The 26,426-nt window shown below is 51.3% G+C and overlaps 1 protein-coding gene and 1 non-coding gene across 15 annotated transcripts in view; both read right to left on the bottom strand.

The window, feature by feature from the left end:
- The window catches only part of EP400 (E1A binding protein p400), a 107,198-nt gene that overhangs the window by 19,089 nt on the left and 61,683 nt on the right, over window positions 1–26,426 (bottom strand). For 10 of the 14 annotated variants that reach the window (XM_070769313.1, XM_070769315.1, XM_070769309.1 and 7 more), the window contains 24 exons: window positions 26,133–26,302; window positions 25,064–25,306; window positions 23,062–23,226; window positions 21,671–21,826; window positions 20,341–20,435; window positions 19,569–19,840; window positions 16,190–16,392; window positions 15,931–16,100; window positions 13,638–13,834; window positions 11,526–11,637; window positions 11,233–11,376; window positions 8,325–8,468; window positions 8,031–8,114; window positions 7,593–7,727; window positions 7,282–7,326; window positions 7,026–7,179; window positions 6,663–6,904; window positions 6,355–6,528; window positions 3,932–4,068; window positions 3,752–3,808; window positions 2,124–2,202; window positions 1,779–2,030; window positions 747–795; window positions 555–664 (listed from right to left, as the gene is read on the bottom strand). In XM_070769313.1, coding sequence (XP_070625414.1) covers window positions 555–664; window positions 747–795; window positions 1,779–2,030; window positions 2,124–2,202; window positions 3,752–3,808; window positions 3,932–4,068; window positions 6,355–6,528; window positions 6,663–6,904; window positions 7,026–7,179; window positions 7,282–7,326; window positions 7,593–7,727; window positions 8,031–8,114; window positions 8,325–8,468; window positions 11,233–11,376; window positions 11,526–11,637; window positions 13,638–13,834; window positions 15,931–16,100; window positions 16,190–16,392; window positions 19,569–19,840; window positions 20,341–20,435; window positions 21,671–21,826; window positions 23,062–23,226; window positions 25,064–25,306; window positions 26,133–26,302 — 3,589 coding nt within the window. The remainder of the gene's footprint in view (window positions 1–554; window positions 665–746; window positions 796–1,778; window positions 2,031–2,123; window positions 2,203–3,751; window positions 3,809–3,931; window positions 4,069–6,354; window positions 6,529–6,662; window positions 6,905–7,025; window positions 7,180–7,281; window positions 7,327–7,592; window positions 7,728–8,030; window positions 8,115–8,324; window positions 8,469–11,232; window positions 11,377–11,525; window positions 11,638–13,637; window positions 13,835–15,930; window positions 16,101–16,189; window positions 16,393–19,568; window positions 19,841–20,340; window positions 20,436–21,670; window positions 21,827–23,061; window positions 23,227–25,063; window positions 25,307–26,132; window positions 26,303–26,426) is intronic. The other 4 variants (XM_070769317.1, XM_070769322.1, XM_070769310.1 and 1 more) reach the window with 2 other exon arrangements.
- Window positions 14,073–14,203, bottom strand: LOC139176861 (small nucleolar RNA SNORA49). The gene has a single exon (XR_011561341.1). It is a non-coding gene; the product is annotated as a small nucleolar RNA SNORA49 (small nucleolar RNA).

Raw genomic sequence — 26,426 nt, forward strand, 5'->3', positions numbered from 1 at the left:
GGACATAAATGTAAACTCGTCAATTTCATTTGTTCACTTCTGCTTTTATGGTAAAACACCACAGCCCAGCAGGTGTGTCTTCTGGTGAGTGCCCTGTCTTCTGGTTTCGTGCTCAGGGGTTTTGCCACTCTGCGTCATTCTCTCTGCCCAGGTCTGGCCCCTTCTTGCTTCCTACTCATGGGCCTAGATATCCCAGAAACCCACCACCCCACCTTGTGCCCCATCTAGCACTGTCCACTCCTGTACTTGTGCAATGGCCACCATCCACTCACAGGCTAACCTGTCAGTACGGCACGTGGGGTACCCCTTCCGTGGGGTCAGAGACACGCTCTCATTCCCTTCCTCCTCCTGGAGTCACGGTGGGGGATTTCAATACCCTCTCCCTCAGAAAGAACAATGTGGAAACCATCCTCTGCACACCTGAACATTCTTGGTATTTTATGAAATTCAGACTACATCAGTAATCTCTATACCAATGGAATTCTTTTTACAGCTTAGGCAGCATCCCAGGTCATGCACACCACCCCAAACACCCAGGAGCAGGGACAACTCACGGTTAAGGCTCCAGGAGCCACGGGCGAAGCCAGACGCTTGTTAATGGACTGGAAGGTGGCGGCGGGGACGCCAGCGATGGTGTTCACGATCACATTTCCACTCACGGTGCCTGCAGGGAGAGAGGGTGTGAGGCAGGAGGACGGGAGAGAACTCATCTCCAGCTGTGGCATCTCACCCGTGAGGCTTCTTACCCGTGGGCATGCTCGTCCCTGTGACGGACGTTTTGATGGCTCCTGCCTGCTGAAGGAACGAAACCATTTGAATTTCAGGTCAAGTTCTCCCCTGCACAGATGCTCCAAAGTCCTCCATTTCATCAGGATAAAACTGAAAGTCTTAATCGTGGTTACTTAGACCACACGGCCAACTTTAGCCCCATCTCTCCCCACGTCCTCCCCACACACCTACCCATTCTCCCACCTCCTCCCACACTGCTGGGTCTGTGCCTCAGTCACCAAGCTCCAGCCACACTGATCCTTTTAACCCCGTATCTGTCAAACTCAGGGCCTCTGTGCTTGCTAGTTTCCATTCTTCTCTGACTAGTGTCACTTGACTACAGGCTAGGGGCCAGTCCTGCAGAAAGTCTTCCTGACTACCTACCACTGGGCAACAGCAGCTCTCACACCAAGCAGGTGCTTAGTTTTCTGAACAAGGAAGGACAGAGCTGCTTAAGTGCCCATAAAAACACCACTGTGGCAAATGCAGTAAAGAACACGGGGAGGAAACGACTCTGTATAACAAAGCCATCCCACGCCAGGCGGCAGTGTCTTCGCATGGGGGATGCTTATGTGTCACCATGCACATACAGAGAGGGCACATGGCAGGGCACGCTGCGTGAGACCGTCAGGCTACCATTCTTTTTAAACACTTTTTACTGCCTCCCTCTCATGAGTGCACAAGCTTTGGGGGAGGGTGGGGCAGGGTCAGGAAAGGGAGGTCTGCACTAACTGCTCTGCAAGTCCGCAGAGGTCGACCTCTTCACAGTTACACTTCACAAAGCCCTAATCCCAAACTTCCTGTCTCCTCCACCAAGAAGAGCGGCCTTGCCTCCCACATCTCTACTGAGCCAAGCCAGCCAGGAGAGCAGAGCTGGGCCTGCATGGGGTGATGCAGGTGAAATAGCCGCTTCCTCAAGGGGGGAGACTGGGCCTCTGAAGGGCTTTGGGCTGGAAGCTGCGGGATCCCTCGATGGGTGTGCTGGACCCGACCTCCCTGTTCCTTCTCACCAGCACTGCGGCACTGCCCACCGTCGTGATCGCAGGGGGTGCCTTTGGTGGGGGTGGCGCGGGCTGTGCAGGGGGCTGTGCCTGAGCCTGGGGCTGGACGGCAGGCGGCCCCGCGGGCTGCTGGCTGCCTGCTGCTGAGGGCTGGGGCAGAGGCGGAGGCGGCTGCTGGGGCGGCGGGGGCTGCGGCTGAGGCGGGGGTGGTGGGGGCTGTGTCACAGGCGGCTGCTGTGCCTTCTGCTGGTCGGCCAGCGCCTACAGGGGCAAGAAGCAACAGCGTCATGGGAAGGAGCTGGCCCAGCAGACCACCCCAGCCCCTCTGGGCCCTGCCCGCCCACTGCACCACACCTTTTTCTCCTTGGCAATGCGCTCTGCCCGGAGGGACGCGACCTGAATAGGAGGCAGGGGTTTGTCGTAGTTGATGCCACTAAAGATGAAAAAATAGAAACGTATTGCAAGTTCTAAAGCAGACAAACATTCTAGGAACCCAAATCCCCCGTTTCCCATCCTGCCAGGTGCTGGGACATGACTCCTACAAAGCCCCACAGGCCAGGGCGCCTGGTGGGTCGGCCCTAGGAAGGGGAAAGGATGCCCTTCCAACAGGAACTCCTGGAAGGTGGGCCTGGGTCTGACTCCCCTCTGCAGCGGTACTCGGCCAGGTGCCCAGGATATCAGGAGGCCCCGAGCATGTAGGGACAAGAAGGCCATTCAGCACTGTGCTCCTCAGAGCAGACTGCCTGCCCCTCCACCCAGCACAGCAAACTGCTCACCCCACCTGCCCTGAGCATCAGCCCTACTCCAAGGGAGAGGTCAGCTGGTCACCCGCCTAGTACCGTGAGCACCTGACGGTCCTCCCCAGCCTCTCACAGCACCCTTGCTTCCAAGGTTCCTGTGCCTCCTGGCCCCCGTGACAGTCACAGGAAGGCTGGCTCTGCCCTGTGCAAGCCCCTCCCCGCCCCCCGTCTCAGGGCGGCTCACCAGCACGGCCCAGATGCTGTGGTGCACCTGTCTGGTATCTCTGGATGCCAGCCCTTCCAAGTCACATGTCCCTAGCCCGCCAGCACTTTGTCTCCCATCCTCTGACTGCCCATGTCAGTCCACTCAGCCCCCCAAGGCTGCCCTGCAACCCATCCAGCTGCCCCCATATTCAAGTAAAGATGCAAAGACAATCTGTACCATGAAGAGACACAGAGAGGGGCTGGGGTGTGAGCTCCCACAAGAAAAAGGTGACACGTGAGAGTGAGGCAAGGGGAGAGGCCAACATGCCGGGGGAGACCATCCCAGATAGAGTGACCCACAAGGCAGAGCCATGAGGCAGGGACTGCCAGCCCACTCGAGGAGCAGCCCCAGAGGCCTGGGCCCTCGGTGCGGCTGGGAGGGCCGGGACTCTTAGCAGGGACAGGCCCGTGTCCAGCAGTATCTGCAAAACCTGCTCGGTTACAAGGAAAGCTTGAGCCCTAGTGGCAACTAGGTTCCATCTGAACACGTTCTTTCCTCCCCGAATTTTAAGAAGCCAAACACAGAGAGTGGCAGGGATTTTACAGCCAACACCCAGATGCCAAGCAACTCAGACTGCACAGTTCTCTGTCACTGCTCTCTTGCACCAACCAGTCTCACTACCCATCTACCTAGTCATTTTTTTTTCCCTTTGCAAATTTTCAAAGCAAGAACACCAACCCCTAACAGCATATATTTTCAGGGCAGAGCCAACAAGACATCTGCCAGCGTAGAGACGCTGAAGGAGAAGCCGCTCTCCCTCCTGCAGCCCATCAGGCCGTCAGACTGCAGGCAGGACACCCCCTCATCAGGTGAATGGAGACACCGGCCAGCCGGGCACTCCACACCTCAAACCCACCCCCAGCTGATGCCTGGACACACTGTCTGCACAGTAACTCACTGAACCTGTAGACTTTAAGAAAGCCCTAGAATGAGGTCATTTTCAAATGGTTAAAACTGTATCACAAACACAGGAATACCTTTCCGCCAATACAGAAGCATGCTTGGGGTTTTTCTGAAAGGGATTCATGCCAAGCCTGCAACACAGAAAGAGAAAAAATTACTGAACAAAGAACAACGCAAAGGAAGGGAAGGCTGACAGCGAGAACAAGCCCCCACTGACTCCGCACGGCCAGCACTGGGGGACCTGGGAAGCGTACAGCGGCTTGATGGGGGGGCTCCTTTTCCCGGCGGTCATCTTCATCAGGTCAAAGTGACTCGTGTACAGCTGGGTGTGTGTGGCATTCTCGTCCTGGGCGTACATCTGGCCTGTGCGCAGAGGACGGTTGTTCTTACTCTGAAACAGAACGGGGCAGCACAGCAGTCAGACACTTACCTGTGAACAGGGTCCCCAACTGGGAACCTAATGTGAAACCTTTGGGTTAAAAACCGAGCCCCTTCTTTCTGACCTTTTCTTGAGACCCAACACAGAACAGCAATGACACAGCGGCCGTCATCCACCGACCACACTCCCCAGCCTGTGCAAGGCCTCCTTGCCCATCCTTGGAGGAAGAAGGGGACTCCTCCAGCTGGGGAGACAGCGGTGAGGCCAAGTGGCTGGGTCACATGGCAAGCCACTGACAGCCAGGACACCTTGACTGTGATCCGCCCCTGGGCACCAGCTTGCCCTCCCAGGGGCCTCTGGCCTCCAGTGGACGTGAAGGCCCGGACTCTAGCATTATTTGTGCCTGGGACTCTCTCCTCCATGGGCCCTATGGTGAAACCAGGCACTTCCTTGCTCCTGTAGAACTTCAGGGTGGTCCCTTTCGGCCTGCAGGCCGCCCCACAGAGGCTGCGTGAGTCCCTCCTGTAGATGTAACACGTCTGACCACCCCTGCTTCAATGGGTGCAAGCAGGTCGTCGACGTAGGATGCCCTTATGCAGCAGCGCTCTAACGCAAAGCAGCAAATCCCCACATGCAGAAGTGAGACACCTTGGACACTGAGTGCCTGCCAGTCACTGGACTATGGTTCATTTCTAACCCCACTCTATACTCTGCTGCACGGGCACTTAACAAGCTTTCCAGTTTATTCAGAATACTACCTTCAAACCCTATAAACCTCTTTTGCCATTTTCTTTAGCTTCACACGTGAGCTGTAACAGAGCGTCAAGTTTCAGCTTGATGATTTACCATATCCAAGTTATGACAATTGTTAGAAATGCTTCCCAAACCTAATGGCCCTGACACTGGAAGCCCTGTTGATGAAAGCATCGCAAAATGGTGTTCTGAGGAAAGACTGCTTTTCTGGTGATTATTTTCAAATGAGGAAACAAACATGTCTTATCCAGAGACAACTGTTTTTAGAAAATTGAAAACTTGAGATTTGTTAAAGGGTGCTCATAGAAAAAAGTTAAGTAACGTTCATGAGCAAACTTCATCAAAGCTCAGGATGTCTACTGCTGCTACATCTGGCCCGGCCGGTCCCAGGCAGAGACGAGGTCATCTCTCCTGTTCTGTGACTGGACGTGAGGACCATCACCCCAAAGGCCACCAGCCACAGGCCCAACACTGCACACAGAGGCTTTCTACATGGAGGCTGTGGACCCACTCCCAAAGGCAGAAAGGTAAGGACAGAGCTACCTAGATAGCATATTGAAAAGCAGAGACATTACTTTGCCAACAAAGGTCCGTCTAGTCAAGGCTATGGTTTTTCCTGTGGTCCTGTATGGATGTGAGAGTTGGACTGTGAAGAAGGCTGAGCACTGTAGAATTGATGCTTTTGAACTGTGGTGTTGGAGAAGACTCTTGAGAGTCCCTTGGACTACAAGGAGATCCAACCAGTCCATTCTGAAGGAGATCAGCCCTGGGATTTCTTTGGAAGGAATGATGCTAAAGCTGAAACTCCGGTACTTTGGCCACCTCATGCGAAGAGTTGCCTCATTGGAAAAGACTCTGACACTGGAAGGGATTGGGGGCAGGAGGAGAAGGGGACAACAGAGGATGAGATGGCTGGATGGCATCACTGACTTGATGGACATGAGTTTGAGTGAACTCCAGGAGATGGTGATGGACAGGGAGGTCTGGCGTGCTGCAATTCATGGGGTCGCAAAGAGTCGGACACGACTGAGCGACTGAACTGAACTGAAGGACAGAGCAGATGGAGAAATAGCAAGAGACAAACACAGTTCAAGGGGGATAAGAAAAGGTGCCACAGTGGAGACATCCTCAGCAGCCACGCTAACCGTGGGGCTGGGCCTCGTGACAACATACCACGTCTGCAGTCAGTGTCCACGAAACCTGCAGCTAGGACCAAGGTGTCCAACACCCATCAGCCCCCTACAGCAAGGCACTGAGGCGGCCACACGGACAGACCCTTCTTCACGTCAGCTGACAGCAGAGCATGGGCCCTTCCACTCACCAACCCGGGAAGCAGGAAGGCCTCGGATGGTGCTGAGGCCACCAGACAGCACACAGAACTTTCCAGAGGACACAGCAGTGCGGCCACTCCCTATGAGGTGGGATCTCAGCACCCAGACCGCTGCCAGCAGTAACTGTGACCGCGCCGCCCCCTCTCAGGGCCTTGTCCAGCCCTGCACACCCTCACCCGCCTCTGCCTAGCCCCCCAGCCCCCATGAGCCGCACCTTGCCCTCCTCCCTGGGGATGAGCACATTCTCGTAGCGGTTCCGGCACTGCTTGGAGGAGCGGTAGATGCGGCTGCAGGAGTTGACGACGTCGCTGACCAGGTCCCAGTTGGGCGTGTGGGCCGGGGACACAATTGTGAGGTTCAAAGGCAGCTCAAGCAGCTGCTTCACGGCCTGGAGGATCAGGTTCAGGACCCGCAGGTCAAGGGCCTGCCCGTTGGACACCTCCCCCCGCCCCCACCCCCCCCCCACTCCCGTCCCAAGGATCCCAATGACAGGGCTGGCCAAGGTCGGGGCCTCAGACTCACCTGCAGCAGAGCCCAGTCCTCACTGATGAGCCACTCAGGGTTGTCAGGTCCGGATTCAGTGGTCGGTTTGGCAAAAGTTGGCAGAGGTTTGGCAAACTGTGTCTGCTGCTTCAGCAGAATGTTCTTCTTCTGCTCCTTGCCCTCCCGGCGGATCTTCAACATGCCGGGGGTCGTGCGGTCAAACAGTGACCGCGGGGGCACCACGGCCTCCCCGTGCCGCTGCTTCTTCTTCCTGCCTGCGGCTGCACGGAAAGCAGCTTCAGCCAGCGGGTCAGCGGGCCAAGGTGGGGAGCGGAAAAGCCACGGGGAAGGGTCACCGAGGCCACCGGCAGCCACAAGCCCTCTCCCTGCGCACAAGCCCACCTGAGGGGTCCGTCTTGTGTCGGCGGCGCTCCTTTCTCACGTACACGGGCGGCAGCTTGGACTCGGGGATGGGCGTGGTTTCATACATGAGACACATGACCGAATCGATGTAGATGTCGTTGTCGTCCTGGGGGGGTGTGGGTGGCGTCCAGAGCTGCGTGCAGGAGGGACAAGCCTGAGCTGGGTGGCCACAAGGGCAGCCGGCCTGGCACCGCGGGAGGCAGGGGTCTGGGGGTGTGGGGACACGGGCACTCACCGGCATAACCTCCGTCTGCCCGTCGGCGCCCTCACACACAAACTCCTGCGGGAAAAGGGGAGGCTTTTCAGGTCTATGCAGCCCTCGCTTTGAGCTGCGAGCAGTCAACCATCTACCTTCACATCAGTTAATAAGCCTTCGAAATAAGCAGGCAGCACCACTACTGCCAAGACCTAAACTGCACTTGCATCACAGCCGGCGTGACGGTGGGGAGAGCCAGCAGCAGGGAACAGAAACCTTCTAACCCGGGCTGGACCGAGACAGGCCAGCCCGCCGGCCCGGGCCGTGGACAGGAGGCCTGGGGCCCGTACCGCGCTGTAGGCGTCCTCCCGGGTGTAGGTGAGGAGCTGCTCCTGCTCCTGCTCCAGCCGCGCCCTGGCCTCCTGCTCCCGCAGGCTCTGTGCATTCCGGGCCTCCCACTCACGCACAGCGGTCATCACGGCACCCTGTGGGGAGACCGGCCATTCCCATCGCTGCCCCGCACTGCCCCCTGGCCCCCCAGTCCTTGGGCCTCTTTTCCTCTTCCCAGTACCTGACCCTCTAACCAAGCACCGAGCTGCTTCAAAACCAAGGAAAACAGCCTGGTGTAGGGTTTCTGAGGCTTTGCCCATCTGATCAGTTTACATACGGGTGGGGTTTGGTTTTAATGCCTTGAATTCTGGGCGAGTCACGCTTACTTCCAACCCAGTTTAACACTGAAGAATTTGAGATTCTCACATGTGAAGATGATCAAAAGTGCAATCTCTTACCTCACTACTTCTCTCCTTTTCTTGATCAATGGAAGTATGGAATAATTCCAGGTAATTCAAAGCATATTTTTCAATTGGTGTGAGCTGTTTCAAAATGCATTTTTTGAACAGAATTAATAGCAAGTTCATAAGGATTTAGTTCCTCATATAACCCCCCACCAGCACCTGAATCAAAATAGCGACTGGTCTTGGTCCAGAATGAACAAGAAATGCCCCACAGAAAGGTCACGTGCTTAGAATATTTAGGTATAAAGAAAAACTGAAGTAGAAACCCAGAGGAGAAAATGCCCAAACCTGCCCCATGAAGTCCGCTAACTCCTCCAGCTGCGAGGGCTCCTCGTCCCACCTGGAACCACTGGAGTCAGGCGACCCGGGCACGGCCTCCTCAGCCGGCTTCTGGGCATCCTCCTCCTCCAGGTACTCGATGCTCTTGAGGGCCTGCAGGATGTGCACGCTGCGTGGGGTGACTTTAATATGCTTTGAACACTTTAAATAAGGGGTCTTGGAAAAGAGCCACGTACAGAGCTGACTACACGCCCACACTGCACACCAAGCCCCCCACCACAGCAATGAGTGTGCTCCTCGGACCCTCACACACCCTGGGGAAGAGCCTCAGGACACACGCCGAGACACACAGCAAGGCCCCCAGACTCTGAGAACCGAGCAGAATGGGGTGTCTCGTTCCATCTCATACCTGACACCCACCTTCCCGCCCCAGTCCCACCACAAGCGCACTTCATGTGACACAGGCCCTGGTCCATGGCATGAACAGAAACCAAACCCCAGGAAGATGGTCCTTGGCACCGCCATTCACGAAATGCAAATTACTCTAGCAGATAACGCGTGCTCCTCTCTTGATAGCCGGAAGGTATACCTGTCAGGGGTTGGCAGACTCAAGACACACACACTCACGTCGGGGGCGGTGGTAGGGGGGATCACGCAGCTTAGAGGATTCAGTTAAGAACTAGCACCTCTTTTCAGGGCAACTGGGCAAATCTTCAAAGTTTAAAAGGTAACCCAACCTCACACGATACCCGGAAATTATTTCCAGACAGACTGTCCATCTAAGCATGAGGGATAAAACACTGAAACATCTAGAAGAAAGTAAAGGAGAACCTCTCAGAACGCAAAAGCGTCAATCACTTGACAAAGACAGTGGCATTAGGACCAAGAATTTCTGCTCACAGAGTATTAAAAAAGGCAAACCACAGATTGCAAGAATACATTTTACATGTATCCCACAAAGGCCTTGCACTCAGAATGTAGGAAAAAACGCCAACAAGCCATTAAGAAAAAGAGACAACCCAGTCTAACAAAAAAAAAAAACAGAAAAAGATGCGAACAAGCATCTCACAGAAAAGTACCCACACTACCAATGAACACAAAGCTCACCAGCCAAGAGCAAGCTGCAGTTCAACCAGAGATGCGCCCACATGGCCCCACACCTGCACCTCTGAACCGGTCCCCAGCCCAGTGTCCACACAGAGCCAGATGACGGTCCTGAGCCACATGTTCTTGGGCAGCCTGTCTCCATCGCCGCTGACCCCCGGCCATGCCTGACTCCCTGCTGACACACCTGCTGTCCCTCCACCCGTAACACTCCTAGACACTGCTCGTCACACCATCTCCATGAGGTGACGGTCTGGCATCTCTCCTGTCACTAGAACAGAAGCTCCGGGGAGGACGAGAAGTCTTTTTCTCAACACTATACCCCTACTGTTTAGAACAGTGTTTGACACACAGTGTAAGACAACCCACCAGAACATTTCAGAGAATCTGTATGTTGAAAGAACCCCAAGCCAACGTCTCTAAGTCACACTAAGAAGCAACAGCGAGGGTGTGTGACACACTCACATTCCTCAAACACTCATGCCTTTAGACCTCACACATTTGTCTTCCACAATATCCAGTAAGATTTTTACCAATGGTTAATGATTACCTCCAGGAGAAGTAATCTACTGTTTCCCCACTATCATTTCTGTTACGAGGTTTATGTTAACGATGTTTTGGGTTTGCGGGGGGCCAGGGGGGGGAGGTTCTAAAGTTGAGAGTTGTTTTGTTTTTCATTTACTGTTTAAATTTTGGGTGCACTAGGTCTTCAGCATTGAACTGGGGCTCCAGAGTGTGCAGGCTCAGTAGTTGTGTCACAAGGGCTTAGCTGTCCGAGGCTTACGAGATTTTAGTTCCCCGATCAGGGACTGAACCCAGGCGCCCTGAATCGGAAAGTGAATTCCTAACCACTGGACGACCAGGGAAGTCCCCGTCATGCTATTTGAGATTTTCTTAAAAGCCTAAGGCTCCTATCACCTATTTTAAAAACAATGGGGTAAATCGATCTGTTCCTCCTGATACAGAAACAGCTGTAAGTATTTCTATGCACCTGACATTACCCACAGACAACTCCTATAAGAAAATGTGAGAAATAGTGAACAGTGGTTGTCTCTGAGAGGGAAGTGAGGGCCTGATGCAGGAGACTTACTTTTCATCATAACTTTTTGAAGATTTTACCACATGCATTTATTACTACTCAATAATCAAACAATTAAGTTTCAAAAATAGAAGAGGAGGCATCTTATAGCCAAACGCTTCTCCAAGAGGCAGGACAGGAGCAGAGCCTCAGGGAGGAGAGCGAGGTGGCCCTGACAGGTGGGTGTGCAGGTGGGTGTGTGACATGTCTGCACAACGGCTTGTGAGACAAGTGTGCAACCTGCAAGCGTCTGGGCCAAAAGCGCAGAAGGCAGGACTTCACTCACTCTCATAAACCTGAGGCACATCATCTCGGCACGTAACCCACAAAGACGGCCGAGTGAAAGAGCTGCTGTTCTCTGGGGTCCTGTTCTCAGAGTGGGACGTGGGGCTCACGCCAGGGCTGCCTTCAGCCCAGCAGCACTGCGACAGGGGAGCACTAAGATTGCAGCCGGCAAGGGCCGAGGCGTTGGAGCAGAAGGTCACACACGACAGTGCGGGGTGGCCCGAGAAGCGTGGGTGCGAACGGTGACAGCGGGTGGCGGTGGCGGTGGGGCATTCCGCTCTCTCCCGCTCCCTTCACCTCTTTTTACAGCTAAAATCCCCAAGAATGAAAGCACGGGTGGAGAAAGCTGACAGATCAGGCCCAAGGCCTGGGAGAGGGAGCAGTGGTGCTGCAGCGGCAGACCCAAAGCTCCAGATCCAATGATGCCAAGCAGGCACCAGCCATGCTCACCTCTATGAAAGGTCTTGCAATTTTGGGTGCGATGGTTTCTGTAACAGAAGGTTCCTGAGAAAGGACGACAAACTCCTCGGCCTTCACTGGGAAGCCAGTATCATCCATGGGTGGATAAACCTCAAACAGCTCCTGGATCGTCCGCTGAAACAAAAATGCATATCACTGAGCCCGTGACCTCTGCTCCCAGAAAACCAGCAGCCACCAACCCCTCAACAGCACTAAACCCACCCATTCTGGTCACTGTGTGGCACCCCCTCCCCCACCCCAGGCCTCCTCATGGATGACAGTACCTGCGTGAGGAACGCCATGGAGTAGTCGTTTCCCTGAGCAGCCACTTCTCGGATCAGATCTTTGGTGCCATTTTTCAACAACTTCTCTTCAATGGAATTGCCACTCACGAGCCTGCAAACCAAACACGTACACACACGCCACAGCTAAGTCCCTGGGAGCCCGAGGGCAGCCTGAGTGCCATGGCGCCCGGACTACCCAGCAGAACAGCACCCACGTGGAGTGGCATGTTGGCAGCGCTCTGAGCTTTTCCTTCTTTTGTGTGGTGGCCAGAGGGGACTGGAGGCCTGCGGGGTTGACTGGCTGCTACCCCACATGAGGTTAGCCACACCACCACCTCCCATGCAGCAGGAGGGCTGGCCCCAGAGGCCCCCGCCACCCATGCTGGCTGGCCATGTCCCCTCGCTGGCCTCTACCTGGAAAGAGCCCCCAGGACACCGGACCCCTTGAGCCCTGTCTCCCTCAGTGCTGAGGACGGTGGGCAGGTGCCCCCAAGTCACTGTGCGCCTCCCAAAGGAACCCGAGTCTAGAGGCTGCAGCCCTAGGACCAGTGTCCCCTGGCTTCTGCTTCATGCCACCTGAAAAGCTGCAGTAACCACTCCCTACTTCCATGATCAGGGCTTTCATTAAAATGATGTTAAACTTCACTATCACTTGGGGGAAACTTTACAGTTTTGTGAACCAGGCCTTCTTGTCCCAGAACAGAGCATGTCCTGAGTTCAGGACATCGCTCAGGTTACATCCTTTCCCAACTTTACCTTCCACTCCTGCACATCCTTCACCTTTACTGCCAAGGTCATTCCTGAGTGTCTACAGACTGTGGCTACTGAGAATAAAATGTTTTCCCCATTACTAGCTAGTAACTGCTAAAGGGCCAAGGGTAAGCAATTACACAATGAAACGTTATTCAATCACATAAACAATACACCAAATTTATATATATTTGCATGGAAACAGGCTCTAAATATATTGTTAAGACAAAACAGCATTACATGGTAAGACTGCTGGCACGACCCATTTAAAAAAATCAGGGAGGGCTTCCCTGGTGGCTCTGTGGTAAAGAATCTGCCTACCAAAGCAGAAGACATGAGTTCGATCCCTGATCCAGGAAGATCCCACACGCTACAGAGCAACTAAGCCTGTGCACCACCACTACTGAGCCTGTGCTCCAGAGCTCCGAGAGCTGCAACTACTGCAGGCCGAGCACCTTAGGGCCCGTGCTCTGCAACAAGAGAAGCCGCTGCAGTGAAAAGTCTGTGCACTGCAACCAGAGAGCAGCCCCTGCTCCTCAACTAGAGAAAAGCCTGCACAGCAACAAGACCCAGTGCGGGCAAAAACAAGTAAAATTATTAACAACAAATTTATATTAAAAAATTGGGGATATGTCTGGAAAGACACTAAAATGCTACTAATAGCCTATTGGGCAGGCTATCTGCCTTCTCCATGTGCTGTCATTTTTATTTATTTCTTTTCAATGAACAAGTAACACATTTACAACGACAAAAAAATTAAGCTATTTAAACACAGTGTGTGGATGACTACCTCTTGAAAATGGTAAAGGTTATGCATGTGGGGCTGGGGTTGCAGCCCTGGGCCAGCCGCCAGGGACCACGCACTCTGCAACAACCCCTCCCAGAGGCGGCAGGAGCACAGAGGAAGGGGAGTGTCACATGCCTGCACACTTGGGCACCAGATGGGCAGACAGAGGGCTGACACACAGGCAGAGCCTCCTCTGCCTTTCTCAGCTGTGTGTGGATGACCACTTATAAGATTTAAATTCTTTCAGTAGCTTGTTTACAAGTTGCCACAGCTAAGTTATAAAAATCATTTACATTTGACAATACCTGAAACAACCTAAAACCTGAGACACCCTCTTAAGGGTCAGAGACTCTAGAAGAAATATAATAGGTACATGTTAGAAGGACAACATTTGTGTCTCAGTAGCAAACCCAGTCACCACTGCAAACAACTACGTCCCAAGCAAGGCTGAGTGTAAAGAAAGCACAGACGGGATAGCAGGAACGTGAGCCCACATGAAGGAAAGGAAACGCAAAGCAGAAGCTTCTGCAGTGCATTGCAGCCACCCCTGGCTGCCCCGCTGGCAGCCACCTCACCTGTATATGTGCACGTCCTTGCGCCGCCCTATCCGGTCACACCACTCCTGGGCCTTGGCGTCCATCACGGGGTTGAGGTCGTGATCATAGAAGACCACCGCATCCGCCTCCACCAGGCTTACACCCGTGGCGCGGCTGTGTGTGGAGAGGAGGGCGCAGAAGATGCGCCGGTCTCGGTTGAAACTCCTCATCAGTTCCTGGGGTGAGATAAGCTCCCAAGTTAGTACTCCTGACCATGACGGGAAACCTCCAACATGTTCAGATACTAATCAGTTAGAAACGGGTGTGTGTTTCCTTTGATGCATGGTTCATGTTCCAATTACATCAGAGTTTAGCATTTTATCCTGATTCTTTCAGGCATGTGCTCTATTCTTCGATTATTGATCGCTAACATCTCTACTGGTTTGAAGGTTGCCAGCCAGCCCCCCGCCCTGAACTGTCAGCTCCACGTGTAGGCCCCAGAGAACAGCAGAGTCTCCCTGGGGAGGGATGCGTGCTTGTTCATGTACCCTCCAGCAATGCCAGGAGCCTTACAGCAAAAAGCCCCTGGAGTAAGGCCGAGGGAGCTGCAGCCAGCCAGGGGCAGGGCCCTCCACTCCCCTCAGGGCTGCCAGCTGAAATGGCTTCCTTCCCACGACGTCTCTCCTACAATGATTTCAGTGCCCAAGCAGACCTTAGCAGACCAGCCCTCAGCAGACCAGTCCTCTTCCTTCAAGAAATTCTCTATCTACAGTAAGTCACCTACATATGAACCTTCAAATTGCTAGCTTTCAAAGATGCAAAGGTGAATTCACACGTTCAACCATGTAAGTTAGTTCATATGCCTGGTGTACACTGTCACGTGAGTGCATCCTCTGCAAGTGGCTGTGATTCTGTGCACCTCCCTGTACAGCACTGCACAGAGCACAGTGGTGCATCATCTTTATTTCAAGCCCAGAGTGTCCAAACCAGTGTAAAAGCAGCAGCAATGCAGCTGGTTGTGTTAGCTGGGGACCTAGGCTAACTTTGGTGGACTTACAAACAAACTGGACTTATGAATATGCTCTCAGAACAGAACTCATCTGTATGTAGGGGACTTACTGTACTGTGTTACATTACTCTTGAGGGAATTTACTGCTTAAGACTGTGGTTTATTTCCTTCCAGGCCTTCTCAGCGTAGGGAGGCCTGGGTGTACTGGATGATGTGAAGTGGGTAATGCGATGCAGAGCCCAGCAGCTTGTCTGCACTCGGGAACACTTCACCATGATACCAAGACCCGTTATGAAACACTGCTGAGTACGACTTCCTAGTTCACCCTGTGGGACACGTAGGACGGCGCCAAGCCCTGTGGCCCACAGGCCACTGTGGCCCATGCTTCTACTCCTGGACGTGGACTTTGCTCCCAACTGGGGGTTATTACAAACACTTTCACAGACAATTGAATAGATACATCTTTAAGAAGCGTGGTGCTGCTAAAGGAGTTCTAGATACAGAATAAGGGCTCCCCTGACAGCTCAGTTGGTAAAGAATCTGCCTGCAATGCAGGAGACCCTGGTTCGATTCCCAAGTCGGGAAGATCCACTGGAGAAGGGATAGGCTACCCACTCCAGTAATCTTGGGCTTCCCTTGTGGCTCAGCTGGTAAAGAATCTGCCCGCAACGCGGGAGATCTGGGTTCAATCCCTGGGTTGGGAAGATCTCTTGGAGAAGGGAAGGGCTATCCACTCCAGTATTCTGGTCTGGAGAATTCCATAGAGTACGTCCATGGGGTTGCAAAGAGTCGGACACGACTGAGTGACTTTCACTTCACTTCAGATACAGAATTACCAGGCCAAGCATATATTCATTTTTAAGGTTTACAACCCATCCTGTCAATTTGCTTTCTAGAAAGGTGTCCTAATTTGCACCTCCACCAGAAGCCTGATGGAATCAAGTTACCCTCAGCTAACCTGGCCAAGTAAAAACTGGCATGTTATTTGAACATGCATTTTTAGAGTGTAAGTCAGTCAGGAGGACTTTGCTGTTTTCATGTGGCTACTTCCTGAAGGACAACCACCTCGTTCCTATAAGGACCACAAATCACCAATTTTAATTCTAAGACATCTAGCCAACTGATTTCCCAAGTTACAGGATTTATGAAAAAATTTCAAAGGGTGCAGCTAAAGTCCAGAGACATTAAAAGGTTCTTCCCTTTGTTGAGATAGCATGACAACACTGAGGCCGCATGGCTCCGAGAAACCAGCTTAGAAACTGGCAACCAAAGTTAACCCAACCAAATCATAAACGGGAACAAAAGAATCGATTTCCTTCCTACCTGCCGTTGTTCACTGTTGGCGTTTTCATCAATTCTTATGTAGGTGAGATAATGGAAATTCAAGAACATTTCTAAGATGTCCAACATGAGAACCATCTGTGATAAGATCAGCACTCGGCGTCCTTCAGACTTCAGCTTCTGAAGTAAGATGGCTAAGGCCTCCAGCTTTCCTGTCAAACGAGTGACACCGAGAGCATCTCATAATCCAAAGCGAGAAAGCCCGACACAGGGAGCGGAGTAGACGGGACGCCTCTGGTACCTGAGTCAAACTGGACCAGCCTCAGCTCGGGGAACCGGAGCGAGTGCAGAGCTGTCATCCGCTGCAGCTGCTGTGCGTAGGGCGCTGTGTGCTCCCGCAGGCAGTGCCGGAAGAGCCGCATCCTGTGGCTGTAGAGGGAGGGTGGCCTTGCCACCCACAAGTGCGGGGGCGCGGCTACCACAGGCGGGATCACGCACACCACCCTGAGAAGCAGAAAGCATGCATGTCACAGCTGACACCCACGGCACCTCCACCAGGCAGTCCCTCTGGCTCAAGCAGCGAAGGCTCGAGAAGGCAGAGGGCAGAACCATCTGGCAGTGGAGAGTCACGAGAGGAGTCAGGGTGCCTAACTCCAGTCCCCCTGGGGGGGACGTGGCTGCTGGAACACACCATCACAGCAGCCACAGGAGTGGGTGCTGGCCAGTGAGGACTGCCCAGATCAAAATAAGCAGTGCAGAGTACTGCCCCCTACCCCCTGGGAGCACAGGGATGTGTGCGGAGGCGGGACATAGGCACTCTGTCTCCTGGATGGTCTGGGGAGGGTGTGAGCCCTGAAGCTGCTACAGCCACAGCATCCCCAGCCAGGGTTGGGAGCCAGGCTTGGGAGGAGGAGGCCCTGCCAAGGGCAGCAAGATGATGACTCAGAGGACCTGGACTGTCGACTGGACACCCACCTCCCAACCTGCAGATACCACCTGCTCCAGGAACTCTAACCCTCTCCCTTGCTGCATGCAAACTGAAAACCATTTCTGATCAAAATTCTAATCAATGAAACCAAAGAAGCACTAAATAAATGGAGATATTCCATAACTATGGATAGGAAGATCCAGTATAGTCAAGACGTCATCAGTTCTTCCCACTTGATCAAGACATTCAATTCAATCCCAGTCAGCTATTCTGTAGATAGTGATAAATTCAATCTAAAGTTTACATGGAGAAGCAACAGACCAGAACAGGCAACACAATACTGAACAAGAAAAAGTCAAATGACTGGCACTACCTGACTTCAAGATTTACTACAGTAATCAACAGCATGATACCGTCAAACAACAAAGATATCAATGGAACAGGAATGATCACCAGATTTTCTCCACAAATAAACTGCAAGGAAAAAAAGAGGGGGAAACAGAACCTATGTATTAAAAGATACATAAAAGATATAAGTTGATTGTTATGTATGTACCTCATTGTGACTCCGGCTTGAAATATTAAAAAAAACCATGAAATAACCAGAAATGTGAATACGGAACAGACATTTGATGATATTATATCTGCTCTGTGAAAGAAAGTCAGAAGAATGAAAAGACAAACAACAGACTTGAAGAAGATATTTACAAAAGATACATCTGCTAAAGAACTGTATCCAAACATACAAAGAACTCTTAAAATGCAACAATAAGAAAAATGGGGGAAGCGATAGCTACAGAGTTTGGGATCGACATGTACACACTGAGGTATTTAAAATGGATAGTCAACATAGTCCTACTGTAATAATAAAAATTTTTAAATCTTTAAAAATGGACCAAAGACCTAAAGAGACACGTTACCAAAAACATATAAATGTCAAATAAGCATATGAAAAGATGCTCAACATAATATGTCATGATGGAAATGCAAATTAAAACAAGATACCACTACACATCTATTAAAATGGCCGAAATCCAGATCACTGACAACACTAACTGCTGGCAAGGATGTGGGGCAACAGGAACTCTCATTCATTGCTGGTGGGAATGCAAAATAGTACAGTCACTTTGGAAGACAGTTTGGCAATTTCTAACAAAACTAGTCTCTTACCATAAGATCTAGTAATCACATCCCTTGGTATTTACCCAAAGGAATTAAAAACTATGTCTACACAAAACATAGATAAAAACTATGTCTATACAAAAACATAGATGCTTGCAGCAACTTTATTCATAACTGCCAAAACTCCACAGCATCCATGTTGTCTTTCAGAAGGCAAACGTTTTTTATTTTTTTCAGTTGCACCAGGTGGCTTGCAGGATCTTTCTTCCCTAACCAGGGATTGAACCTGCGCCCCCAGCATAGGAAGTGCAGGCCACCAAGAAGTCCCAGTACGTGAATGTTTTTAAACAAACTGGTGATTCCAAGTCTTCTCAGGTGCCACGAGTGGTAAAGAACCCGCTTGCCAATGCAGAAGATGTAAGAGATGCGGGTTTGATCCCTGGATTAGGAAGATCTCCTGGAGAAGGGCATGGCAACCCATTCCAGTATTCTTGCTTGGAGAATCCCATGAACAGAGGAGCCTGGCGGGCTACAGTCCACAGGGTCACAGAGAGTCGGACATGACTGAAGTGACTTAGCACACACGGAGGGGGTGCTTCCAGACAGTGGAACATAATTCAGTGTTAAACAGAAATGAGTTATCAAGCCCTGATGAGATATGGAAGAACTTTAAGTGCACATTCCTAAATGAGAGAAGCCATCTGAAAAGGTTGCCTACTGTATGACTCCAACTATAAGACATTCCAGAAAAGCAAAACTATGGAGACAGTAAAAAGATCAGTGATTGCCAGGTTTTGGTGGGGAGAGAGGGATAAATAGGAAGGAATCAACCCAAAGGAATCACCCACAGGTTTCCTAGAGGGTGGAGAGACCATCTGATGCCAAAGCTGAAGACCCCAAAATCGATTCTGAACAGACTCCAAAGGACAACTTGGGGAGAGAAGTGAGATGAATGTCCACACAACAACCACAAAAGTTGGTGGGGTGCAACAGAGCATTTATTTTTTTGGGCTCCAAAATCACTATGGACAGTGACTGTAGCCATGAAATTAAAAGACGCTTACTCCTTGGAAGAAAAGCTATGACCAACCTAGACAGCATATTAAAAAGCAGAGACATCACTTTGCCAACAAGTCTGTCTAGTCAAAGCTATGGTTTTTCCAGTAGTCATGTATGGATATGAGAGTTGGACCATAAAGAAAGCTGGGTGCCAAAGAATTGATGTTTTTGAACTGTGGTGTTGGAAAAGACTCTTGAGAGTCCCTTGGATGGCAAGGAGGTCAAACCAGTCAATTCTAAAGGAAATCAACCCTGAATGTTCATTGGAAAGACTGATGCTGAAGCTACACTACTTTGGCCACCTGGTGCAAAAAGCCAACTCAATGGAAAAGATCCTGATGCTGGGAAAGATTGAGGGCAGGAGGAGAAGGGGGCGACAGAGGATGAGAAGGTTGGATGACATCACTGACTCAATGGATATGAGTTTGAACAAACTCTGGGAGACAGTGAAGGACAGAGGAGCCTGGCCTGCTGCAGTCCATGGGGTTCCAAAGAGCTGGACATGACTTAGCGAGTGAACACCACCACCAACAGTAAGTGAGTAAAGAATGCTTACAATACTCTACCTTACCTGTCGATGACATCCTGGAGGGATTCTTGACGTTGAGTCAGCGTCAAAATCAGGTCCCTGTGACTTTTCGAGGGCGATGTGTGCCTGCTTGCAGGCCCAGCCCCCTTCCCGTGACCACGGTCAGAAGCCCGGAACCAAGGCACCTGCTCTCTGCCAGGCAAGGAACAAATCCCCAACAAGTCTCTGCCGTAGATGGGGGAGCGGGAGCAGCGCCGTTCGTTGACGAAGTAAATCTGGTCCAGCCGCTCTTTCAGAAGTCTGCTCTTCTCCTCCTTCAACAAAAACAGGGATGAAAATGGCTACTGAGAAATAGCATGGCCGGTCTTACTGAGCCCTATGAGTCCCCCATGTATGGCAACTGGCCATAGAGCACGCGTAAGACTCATGGGGCCAGGCTACACGGAAAACAGTGACAGAAAAAAACAGTGACAGAAAAGCAAGCAGAGAAAACAGCGCCATTTTCATTGCCAACATGAGTAGTATTTCTTCAGACACTGTGAGCATTTCTAATGTCTGAAAGACTAGTAGAAGCATACAAAAAATGGGAAAGGTAATTTTTATAATGCTAAAGCCTAGTTGATTAGAAAAAGTGTTTTTAATTCTCTAATTCAAGGGCACACCATGTTTTTGATGGCAAGTAAACAGATAAACGCCTCACAGAGGCGGGGATATATTAATATCACAACCCTCCCCCATGACAAGCAGCTTCTGAGAAGGACTTCCGTGTGTGCAGGGATGCCACGATGCTGCGCTGGGATCTGTTGCACCATACCTGGGTGGGGCCAGCTACAGGAGAAGCTGGTTTGGAGGCCGCTCCGGGTTCTCCTGCGGCCAGGGGACTGACTGCCACTCGACCAGGCACACCCACTACAAATGCAAAAACGAAGGGCTGGCACACAAAACTACTGGCATGCCCTCTAGAGGCCCTCCTTCACTGGCATGCTTCCTGGAGCATCCTTGGCTTTCACAAGCACATTTCTAGAATATGTCAACTCAAGTCTAAATCATTCATAACCAACAGTGAGGCATTCCTGTTGAGGCCATGATCTGAAGTGAACGTCAGGGTCTGACTCTTTGCCAAGAGCCCTGTGTGCACCTCAAACCTCCCCACCATCCCTCTGAGCAGCAGCCACATGGGCCCTACGCTCTGCTGTCCTTGACATCTCGGCAGCATCAACCCTGTGTGCCCTGTACAGAGGGATGCCAGGGCCCAGGACAGTCTGCTCCCATCAGCCAAGCCATGTAGCCCGTCTTGACAGACACTTCTCCACAAGGACTGTGAAGGGGGTAGCTGAGGTCAGTCGTCAGTTCTCAGTGAAGGATCCACTTGCAGGGAGCAAGGGAAAGGGTTAAGATGACTAGAACCCAGTGGCTGGACTGGTATCAGGTTGGGAGTCTGGGGCCTCACAGAACGGGACTGAGCACCCTCTAGGGAGAGAAAACCTGAAGTATGAAGCCAACCAAATACAAGTAGAACTGCAGGTGGTCCAGCTGGACACAGAGCAGTGACCAGGACCCTCCAGTACCCACACCACCAACAGAGCCCCTGACAGAGATGGAGTGTAGTGACCAGGGGTTCCAGTTAGGAGAGGTCCTTGCCACCTCCACACATCAACCTGAAGAAGTGCCCATGTGCAACAGGTGTGCTCCCCAGCAAGCACCGCGGGAGGGTGGGTATGTCTGAAGCAAGGGACCCTGGTAGGAAGCAGGCAGTGGGGGTGCTGGAAGGAGCACCAGCCAGCTGGCAGGAACAACCCTATTCTGTTACCTGACCGAGGGAAATTCTAGCATGTTCCCTAAATGTATTTGTAACATGAACAAGCAAAATTTCTCATGATTCCAAGTCTCTTGTTAGAGCAAAATCAAAACAAAAAGTCTTAAGGTGAGTGACGGCCGGTTGTATTCAACCAGGACCTTTGGGAACAAAAGAGAAAAGAGACGTAGCAGACACGGGCCGCCTGCGGAAATCAGAGGCAGCCACAAACAGGACTGTCGGGTTCTGGGGCCTTGCAGAACCCATCAACATCCTCCACCTGCCTCAGAAGCAAAAAGAGTTGGTAAGTGGTTTCAAAGCCAAGTATCCCCCAAGCTCTCCACTCTACCTGGCGGGGTCACAGGCGTGGGGCTTGGGCCACTGGCTGGAGGCTTGCTTCCCAGGGCATTCAGGGCACCTGCCTGAGACACGGTCTGCATCACCACAGGGCCAGGAGGGCGCAGGTAGGACTGCCCAGGCGCCGACACAATCTGGAGCACACTGCCTGCAAGCAAAGGGCACGGGTCAGTCACGAGGTGCCTGTGCCTTCCATCCCCCAGCCACACCCACTTCCAAAGGCACAGAATGAGGTGAGAAACCAAAAATCCAGAATCAAATTTACTCCAGTGAGGCAACACAAAGTTCAGTTTGCTGGAGAAAGATGGAACTACTTCATTCTCAATGAATGAAAACTCTGAGGATCAAAGACACTTGGCTTAATGTCAAGAAAAACTTCTGCAACTCCTTGCAATGCCAGATTTCAGGCAGTGAGGCAGGTTCCCACTCACTGTCTGCTCCAAGCCTGAGCCATCATGCGGGGGTGGGGGTGGGGGGTTCCTGCCCCCAAATCACACACTGGGTGCGTGCCAGCTGGTCAAGCTGGATGAAGAAATATCAAAAATCTCTGTGGCTCTATAACCATTGTTTAAAAAAACCTGCCATTTCCAGCCTCTGTGTGATTTAGTCCTGAAGTCCTCTACTCTGGAATTATACTCTACAAAAACTAGAGTGCACCTGAAATTCTTAAGAGATGGCCTCGCCTTTCTGGTCAAAAAACTGGAGAAATATGGAGTAAATCAAATGAAACTTTTTTTTTTTTTGCTGCAGGCTTCCTGGGGGCCTCCACTCTGCTAACATGTGACCCTGGTGTCCACATGGAACACCCCAGACAGGGCTGACAACTGAACTGTCCACTCTGACAGGAGTCATAAACACATGTCTGGGAGGCTGCTAGGGGAGGTGGCCGGACCCCACCTCTGGGAGCTCTGGCCAAGTCACTGAGGATGAAATTTAACATCCCACTCAAACTGTATCCCCTTGTTTCCTCCAAGAAGCAGTTACTGCAGGAACACACCGCTCTCAGCCAGAGGCAGTCTGGAAGTTTTAAAGTCTGTACATAAAAGAAAATAATTTCTCCTATGTAAATTGCTAGTCTTTTAGAGTTTTGAGGGCAACTTACCTCACACTAAAATCTGAAAGGAGCAATTATTTCTGTTTTGATTTTTAGAATAGGAAACCGTATTCGAAAAATTTTTAAATACTATCCTCTATATAATATGGGCCAAGGGCCAGGCCACTGGGTGATTTACGAGTCACCTCCCTCATTTAGAACACCTACAAGGTGAGACTCATTTAGGCCATTGCCAGGTGAAGCACCTGCGCTAAAGGGGCCAGAATCACAGCCACAGGGGGCACCCCAGTCAAGCCCCTGTTGGGTCACCACCCATCAGAGAGCCTTACCTTGGAGCTGTAGGGGCTGGCCGGCCGTGAGCTGCCGGAGCTGGCTGTGCGACAAGGTGAACTTGTTGCCTTGGAACTGCAGTGTCACGGGGGTCTCTGGCTGGGCGACGCGGCTCGGCGGGCCTGCGAGGGAAGCCAGTTGGGCTATTTTGACCACCTCCCCACCTGCAGAGATGCAGACGAAATGGGAATGAACATTCTTTGGAAGGGTTGGCGACTGCTATACTGACAATCACTTGTCACAGAGAATGACCGTCTGTAGCAAACTAAAGTGTCACAGGAACGTTTATTAGGTATTGCTTTCTAACACTTTCAGAAGATATTTTAATAGAAAAGAAAAAACAATTAGAATTAACACCAGGTTTTAATGGTCAACTTACTTAATCCTAACTGGTAGAAATTTTAGAATATCAGATATTAATAATTAACCAAACCATTAAGGAACATTTTACTTTTCTTTCCAAACAAGAAAAAGTAGCAAACATCAAAAGTTAACAGAAATATACTGGCCATACACTTTGAAACTCTCATATCAACCTCTTCATTTCAGAATACTTTTAAAATGTGAGAAAGTACATATCCAATTTAGCTCACAGAGACAAATGAGATTTTATCACTACAAATATAAAACACAGAACTAGCTTCAATTATACCCATAACCTTTTCAAAATTTGGCAATGTATTTAAGTACATAAATACATCACACTTTACGATACAATATTCACAGTAATTTGAACTAGATCGTAGAATTTGGTCTATAATTCTAACTGAAAAAATGCAAAATTTAATAGTGCTTAAATTCTTTCAAACAGAACTCAGATGAGATCATATGTACCTAACTCAAAAAGATACTACATTCAAGCTGGAATTGAGCAACAGCTTCAAAGGTTTCTTTAAACCCAATGGTTGATATTCGAGTCTAAATGTTCCTCCCATGAAATTCATGCCAGAATTATTAGTGATACTATAAAGAGAATAGTTAGCCAAAGACTAGAAAAACGCCGAAGGATATGTTGCCCACAGAAACCGTAAACAAGGGAGGGGAAACGGAAAAGGAGATGCAGAGATTTGTGCACAGAAACATGACTCTTCCATGAGCTCCCCTCAGTCCAAAAGTGGAGGCGCCAGAGTGAAAGGTGGCCTGGCCCCTCACACTCCCCTAAGCACGGCTCCTGCAATACACCCCTCAGGACTACTACCTCAGGCCAAAAACACCCACAAAACACATGTAAGGGCTCTCCTGCCCTGGGCAATGAACCAGGATAAGTGCTCTTCATCTGCTGGCATGAAAGAGGGGCGTGACACAAGAGAAAACTAACGTAACTCAGGGTCTCCTCATGACCCTACTTCCCTCTCCTGTCTTTCCAGAGAAGCCTCAACATAACTTGTTGTGCCAACAAATAAAGTGCTCCAGGTGGTATCTGAGAAATGGTGTAGCCCAGATAGTTCTGTCAGTACACTTCTGACTGCAGCATGGACAGAGGGAGTAGGCTAATCACACTGGCCACAATAAAAAGTTCTATTTAAAAATGTCAGTGACCTACTGCAAAACGTCTCACTTAAGTAATAACTCACTGCAGCTTCAAATCTGGGGATAAACCCAGAGACTAGCAGGAAGTGGGACTGCAGTTCACAGGCTTTCTTTCCCCTGCCCTTTGCTCTCTGAGGGGCCCTGGAGGCTGACAGGACGAGCCCAAGGCTTGCTAAGGAGAAGTGCCAGCCTCAGCCACCAAGGCGGAGCACAAGCCCAGGAGGGAAGCAGAGCTGATGGACGGGGCCACGAGAAAGGACAGAGAGAGGACAAGACCCTGGACCTTGGCCCTGAGTGGGGCCTCCCTCTGTAGGCCAAGGGCTAGAAAGGACAGTGTGGCGAAAGGCAGCACCGGACACGGGGTCAGGGAGACGAAGGGAGTGGACAGCAAGGCTCTTCACACGCCGCTGATCTGAATACAACGTCCTTGTGCAAAGAGGTGGCAGACCAGGGAGAGGCGAGGCCACTTACTCGGCAGGCGCGCCTGGGCCTGCGAGGTGAGCACCAGCCCCTGAGGCAGCGCGCTCTGCCCGGCCGGGTGCGAGGGGGCCTGGGGCTGGGGCTGGGGTGGGCCCGGGGCGGAGGCTGGGACAGTGGTCTGAGCCCGCAGTTTCGCAGGATGGGCTGGGCTAGGTGCTGTGCTGAAGGTCGAGGTAGGCTGGTGTCTCGGAGCACCGGTGGAGGCCTGAGAGGTCTGAAACGGGGCTGCTGCCGCTGCAATTGATAAGGTTGGTTTGTGCAAAGCTGTTAGAGGTTCTTCATACAATGCAGTATTAAATCCGAATTTTAAAGAAATAAAACAAACAGTATTTCTTTCACACCACCTCTCCAATGAGAAGCCCTCCCTAAAAGGGGGGCGGGATGGCCTATGGGATGAGAAAATCTAATTTTTTATATGTTGTTAACTATTTTTACTTTACATTCACCATCCTGCTACATGGTGTGCTTCTGGAGTAAACGGAGTGTCAAAAGTCGGCCCTCAGATACATCATGAGAGCCATGTCCTCACCACACGAGAAGGTAGGCAGCACTGGCCCCCTGGCTTCCCAAAGAGCTCTTACAACAAGCTGCTCTGGCATTTATGAAGATCTCAGAAAAACATGGGACGTGACCCCACAGATAAGGGTTACAAGACTATTTATTACCTTTCCTGCTGTTTAACCCTATCCTTCTTCACAGTAAGCAGGTTACGTTGAAGTGGTGGCACTGAACACAAGAGCAGACTTCCTCAGAAGTTTCTTAAATGACTTTTGACGTGTATTTCCCGACATAAAAGAGAACGTTTCTGCTGAGGTACATTTTCACCATCACATCAACAGTGACTCAACGAAGAATGTAATGTCTTATACAATTCAAAGACATGAAAAAAACTAAACTCATGTAAGAACTACACATGGTCTCCTGGGAGAATCAGAGCAGACAGTCCCACTCCTGCTCAGAGGAGTGGTCACACATCCCCGTGGGGCCGGGGAAAGTGCGAGAGGAATTTCTTCCACAAAAACCCTTTGTGATGCCGAGCACAGCCCCCTGAGAAGCATACCTTTTGCATCCGGATTTGCAGAGAATGTGGCAATGGGTGGCCGTCCTCGAACGTGGCCCTGTGGCGTGGCCGTGGCTGTGGCAGGGGTGGCCGTCCGGGGTGGGTGTGTGTTGGGGAAAGCCACGGTGCGGCCCTCAGGCTTCTGGCCATACTGCACAGGCTGGAACAACCTGGACGCCCATGTGCACGGGCAGGGAGACGTGGACACTGCTGAGACGCGAAGGCAGGGCCCCCTAGATGGGCGCTGGGGACCTAGGGCCACCTGAGGGCAGAGGGCTTCCCACCTCAGGGGCA

The sequence above is a fragment of the Bos indicus genome, chromosome 17, assembly GCF_029378745.1.
Source record: "Bos indicus isolate NIAB-ARS_2022 breed Sahiwal x Tharparkar chromosome 17, NIAB-ARS_B.indTharparkar_mat_pri_1.0, whole genome shotgun sequence".
NCBI lineage: Eukaryota > Metazoa > Chordata > Mammalia > Artiodactyla > Bovidae > Bos > Bos indicus.